This window comes from Plasmodium reichenowi, chromosome 12, assembly GCF_001601855.1.
Source record: "Plasmodium reichenowi strain SY57 chromosome 12, whole genome shotgun sequence".
Lineage (NCBI taxonomy): Eukaryota > Apicomplexa > Aconoidasida > Haemosporida > Plasmodiidae > Plasmodium > Plasmodium reichenowi.
Window position 1 is genome coordinate 464,518 of NC_033657.1, and position 6,563 is coordinate 471,080.

At 14.7% G+C, this 6,563-nt stretch overlaps 2 protein-coding genes across 2 annotated transcripts; one reads left to right on the forward strand and one right to left on the reverse strand.

Annotated features, from left to right (window-relative positions):
- Window positions 1-755: 755 nt before the first annotated feature.
- On the reverse strand, window positions 756-1,765 carry PRSY57_1211300 (glutathione peroxidase-like thioredoxin peroxidase, putative; the record flags this gene model as incomplete). The annotated part of the gene is made up of 3 exons (XM_012908542.1): window positions 756-905; window positions 1,109-1,279; window positions 1,469-1,765. The coding sequence occupies 3 exons, from the start codon at window positions 1,763-1,765 to the stop codon at window positions 756-758; spliced, it is 618 nt and encodes a 205-aa protein (XP_012763996.1).
- A 1,247-nt stretch (window positions 1,766-3,012) lies between these two features.
- PRSY57_1211400 (peripheral plastid protein 1, putative) lies at window positions 3,013-4,659 on the forward strand (the record flags this gene model as incomplete). The annotated part of the gene is made up of 1 exon (XM_012908543.2): window positions 3,013-4,659. One exon carries the CDS (start codon window positions 3,013-3,015, stop codon window positions 4,657-4,659), a length of 1,647 nt encoding a protein of 548 aa, XP_012763997.2.
- Between the last annotated feature and the right edge of the window lie 1,904 nt (window positions 4,660-6,563).

Below are 6,563 nucleotides of genomic sequence, written 5' to 3' on the forward strand. Positions count from 1 at the left end.
TTTTTTTTTTTTTTTTAAAAAAAAAAATAAAATAAAATAAAAAAAAAAAAAAAAAAAATTTAATAAAAAAAAAAATAAAAAAAAAAATAAATAAAAAAAATAATTAAATAAAACAATATAAAAAAATTTAATGTAAAAAAAAAAAAAAAAATTTAACTAAATAAAAAAAAAAAAAAAATATATATATATTATGAATATTTATATATTATAATTTAAAAAATAAATATGTAGAAAAAAAAAAAAAAATTATTAAATAAAATAAAAAAAAATATATATATATATATATATTTTTTTTTTATTTATAATATATATATATTTATTTTAAATTATAAGTAATATAAATATTATACCTTAAAAGAAAATAATTTGAAAGAGTACATTTGAATAATATTAAAAATTATAAAAATTCTTACATTTCATAATAATATTTAAAAAATATAAAGAAAATTAAAAAATAATTAAATATTTAACGTTAATAAAATTTGTATGTATATATAAATAAGAATTTGTGTCTATGTTTTATTTTTTTTATAAACAATATTTCTAAAGGGTAATTAGTATTATAAATATATATATATATATATATATATATATATATATATATATATATATACATATGTTAAATAATTGTATATTTCTAAGAATAAAACATATATTCCTCTATCAAATACAATAATTTGATATATATATATATATATATATATATATAGATTGATATGTAGGTTTATATGTATATCTTATTTACTTAAATGTTTTCATTTTTGTAGTAATTGAATTATAATTTTTTCTAAATCTAACGGGTTTGTTTTGGGTGAAAAATAATTTACAACGTCTCCATTTTTATCGACTAGAAATTTTCCAAAATTCCATCCGATACTTTTTAACGTTCCATTTTCATCATGCATCTGGAAAAAAATGAAATATATAAAATAATTCATTTGGAAAAAAATATTATTTTTTTTTTACTCATTATATATTAATAATATAAAATCATATGCCACTACATATAAATATATATATATATATAAGTTCATTTAATTAAATTTTATTTTTTATTTTTTTTATTTTTTATTTTTTTTATTTTTTATTTTTTTTTTCTTTTACTAACCGAATCACAATTTTTTTTTAAGTATTTAAAGAGTGGGTGTGTATTATCCCCATTTACTTCAATGGGAGAAAACATATTATATTTTATTTTGTTCTTTTCATTAAATGTACAAATATCTTTTGTGTTGTCAAATTCTTGATTTAAAAATTGACTTGTAGGGAAAGCTAAGATCTAAAACATGGGAATAATAAATAAATAATTATACATATATATATAAAATATATATATATATATTACACATAATTAAAAAATTAAAAATATTAAAAAAATATAATATATATATAAATAATTAACCTTACAATTTTTTTCTTTTTTTTTTCTTTTTTTTTTCTTTTTTTTTTCTTTTTTTGTTATGTATACCTCCAATCCTCTTGCGTTATATTTCTCATGTAATTTATTAAATTGTTCTACATGATTTTTTGTTAATCCACATTTTGAAGCAGAATTAAAAATAATCAAAACTTTGTTTTTAAATTTAGACATGGATACATTTGATCCTGATAAATCCTTTACTTCATAATCATAAATGGATGGTAATAATTCCTGTTCTGATACTTTGACTTTTTGAAAATAATTAAACATATTAAATTTATTTCCAAAATTGTAGCACATAAAAGATACAGGTAAAATGAATTTAATAAACATTGAGAAGAACATATTTTTTATATTTATTTATTTAAAGGAGATTTTCTTTCTGTATAAATAAAAGGTTGTAATCAAAAAATAGTACATAAATTGTGTATACTTATTACTAAAAATTATGCAATATATATATATATATATTTACAAGTGGAATATTTTGATACAGTATAATTTTCTTTTATATTATATAAATATTTAAAATATTAATATGAATATATATTATTAAATGTTAAAAATATTAATTAAAAATAAAAAAAAAAAAATAAGTATATAATATATATATATATTATTATATATATATATATTTTTATTTTTGTGAATAAGAATAAAAAATAATAAGTTCATAAATATTATAAAATTATACGTAGTAAAAAAAAAAATATTTTATATGTACATAATATTTTTTTTTTTTTAAGAACAAAAAATAATTTAGTAAAAAAATACAATAAAAAATAATACATAAAAAAATATATATATATAATATATATATTTTTATTTTTGTGAATAAGAATAAAAAATAATAAGTTCATAAATATTATAAAATTATACGTAGTAAAAAAAAAAATATTTTATATGTACATAATATTTTTTTTTTTTTAAGAACAAAAAATAATTTAGTAAGTCAAAAAATACAATAAAAAATAATACATAAAAAATATAATATATATATATATATATATATATATATATAATAAATTAAAAATAAAAAGAACTACATAAATAAATATAATATATTATAACATGTAAAATAAAGGGAATGCCCTTATATAACCTCTTGAATTGAATACATTTCAGATCTTCTTTTTTACATTTTTAAAAATATATATTATTCTCATATAACACGATATATATATTATATGTATATAATATATATATATATATATATATATATATATAATATATATTTTTTTTTAATTTTTTTTTTTCTCTCTAAAATTATTTAAATGCTATCTCTTTATGTAATTTATATAAATCTTAACATTTTCAAAAAAAAAAAATAAAAGAAATTTTCATAATGCCATATAGTAAATATTAAAAAATAAAATAATAAGAAAGAAATATAAGTGAAGAAATATATATTCCCTGATCTAATTATTTTAAACATACATATAAAAAAAAATATATATATTTATATATATATATATATATATATATTTTTGTGTACACAAATGATATACATATATATATTTATATTGAAGAATTACATGTAATATTATTTATTTATATAATTACACACATATATACACAAATGTATATATAACATGATATATTATATAAGAAAAGTCGCTATTAACTTTTTGTTTTTGTACATAATAAATTTTCGTTTGTTGCATTATTTAAAAGAATGTAATACATCGAACTATTCAAGAATTTTAAAAGAACAGAATGGAAAGAAGTATATTTATTATAACCTTTCCAAAAAAAAGAATAATGGTATTATAAAAGGGGGGTCTAAACATAACGATCATTTATTTATTAATAATTACAAGAAGAAGAGGAACGTAAAATATAAAATCAACAAATATAAACCATGTTCGATATTTTCCTTTTTCAAAAAGAAGGATAAAAATGATAAGAACGATAAAACTCATATAAAGGATAATAGTAATCTTGAAAATAAAGAAAAAGGTGAAATAGGTAAAGATAAAGAACAAAAAGAAAAAGAAAAAATAATAATACTTAAAGACAATAAAAAGTTGGACGAAAAAAAAAAAAAAGAATTACAAAAGGAGGAAAAGAAAACTAAGTTAACGAACGTATTAAAAGACGAGAAAAAATATGTAAAAAAAGAAAACAACAAAAATAACAACAAAAATAACAACAATAATAATAATAACAATATGGATGATACATTAAAAAAGAATAAACAAATCGAATCAATTAAAAAAGATAATCTTAATAATAAAAATGATGTAAAAAAAAAAAAAATTGATCTAAACATAAACAATATTGATACAAATTCTAGAGACATTCTTAAAAATGAGATCAAATATAAAAAACATTTAGAAAATGTAAAAGATAAATTCATTATTTCACTCAATCATATTTTCTGTTCTTATATGAATAGTTTAGATAAGAAAGAGAATTTTAAAAATTTTTTTGAAAAAATACTTCAAAATGTTGAAAAAAATTTCCATACTTATACATTTATTACAGATATAGAACAAATGAATAATCAACAAATAAAAAAAACATATATGATAAATAACATAAATTGTTTTAATGATATTATGAATATAATTCAAGAGAATTTATATAACATTTTAGTTTTTAAAATACAATATTTAAAAGTTAAAGCTATTAATGATATAAAAGAAATTATATCGAATAAAAAAAATATGAATGATTATATCTCCTATTCAAATAATATTAATAAAATTATACAAATTTATGAAGAACAATTAACAAAATTATGTCCATTAAATTATATATTTACATTATATAATAATTTTATGGAAAATAATAATTACTTAGTAAATTTCTCATATGAATTACCTCTTTATAAATATAAAAATATTATAAATTCTAATATAGAATATTTACGAACATTTTCAAATGATATAACAAAACATAAAAAAAAAACATTATACAATGAAATTGAAAAAAATAAAAATTATCAAAGTATATTACAAATAATAGATAATCAACAAAAACAAATCGAAGTCTTACAAGAACAATTAGAAACATCTATTGAGGGAATTAATGGAAAATATTCACCTTTTAATTGTGCACTAGCCTATAGAATACCTGATACGAATTTAAATATATCAACTCAATATGTTAAAGGTAAATTTAATGTAAAAGTAAATTGTATCCCAGATGATTCATTGCATCTCTTGGGTTCTTATGGTTTTGTTAAGGGTCTACCATATGGTAACCTAGGTCTATCCTTATCTTTAAATTTTTAAAAATATTTATTATATATATAATTATATATGGCTAATATATATATATATATATATATATATATATATATATATATATATGTAAATATTTTTTTATTTTTGTTTGAATTTTATATTTTTCTTTTTTTTTTGTGTATTATGAATGTATATATTTTCATAAACTTAAAAAAATAAATAAAATAAAAATAAAATAAAATAATAATTTTAATTTGAATAAAAATATTTTAATTCGATACTTTTTTTTTCTAATGTAAATTCATATAATTGTGAAAATATATGATAAGGTATTATATGATCATATTAAATATATTCTTACTAAATTCATTTATTCGCTTTTATTTTATTACCTTATATTCAAAATTATAAAAGAAATGAAAAAATAAATAAATTTCGAAACGGTTATATGTTAATTCATATAACTACTAAAAATATTGTGTTTCTTAAGATGATATTTTGTTTTATTTGTAATATTATTTATAATTACATTTATGTATTGGGAAGTATTCTATATATATATATATATATATATATATATATATATATATATTTCTATCTTATTTTATTATTTTGTTTATTATTTTTTTTTTTTAATGAAAAGAATTTTATACATATAATTATAAAATATTTCCTTATAGAACTAACAAAATATTATTTTTATATATAAGTATTATTAATTTCGTTTTTAAAAATAATTAAATGAAGAAATATACGTTTATACCAATTCATCCTATAATAATTCCCATTTTCTTTATTCTTAACATATATTATTTTATATTAATATATTAAAATAATACAATTCATTTTTTATATATCCTTATTACTCTTCCTCAAATTATTATATAAAATCGTAACTTCTACGGACATATATATAATTGAAGTTCTCATGATACTATTCTAAATAAATTGTAATAATGTTATATAATATTTTTTAAACATGTCTAAAATAAATCGTAGCACCAAGCATGCTTAAAAGGACATATGAAAAGAATATAACTTTTTTTTACTAATTATAATATATATGTATTAATTTATTTCATTTCTTGTTATTTTATTAATCCATTATTAAAAATATTAGGAATATAAGGAATATAATGAATAAGAAGAAAAAAATAAAATACATAAAAGCATTAACCATTAAATAAAATAATATAATTTACATCAAATGTAAAAATAAAAAAAAAAAAAAAAAACATAAAGTAAACAATACAATTATTTTTTAATAATATCTATAACGGTTCTATACTCTATTTTATTTTGGGTATATTTGTTGTTGTTTTTTTTTATTTATATTACTTCGTGTATTACTTTGTATATTACAACATATATTAATTTCTATTTTAATTTAAATTTTCATTTATTCTAATATTACTTTACATATTTTACCATTGTATGTTAATTTTTTATATATTCATAATTTACTACATATATTGTTTGATATATTTTGTTTCATATATTAATTTATATGATAATTCATAATTAATATATTATATGGTATAAAAATAAAATAGTTAAATATTACATTAATAAAAACGTATTATAATATATATATATATATATATATATATATTATTTTTTTTTTCATAATAGTTTTCCATAAAAAAAAAAAAAAATAAAACAAAGAAATAATAATAATAATAATAATAATAATAAAATTTTTGTTTAATCTGTTATTAAATTATCTACAACATGTACTCATATATATTTGTTTTGGGGATAGATACGCGACAAATATATAATTACATTTTCAAATAAATATTTCTGTATATATATATATATATATATATATTTGTATTTCATTTTTAATATTATCCATATTTTTATATTTGTCATAAGTATTCCTTTAAATACGTTTGATCTATAGATCATTCTTCATTTATTCTATATTCTATATTATATAATTTTTTTTT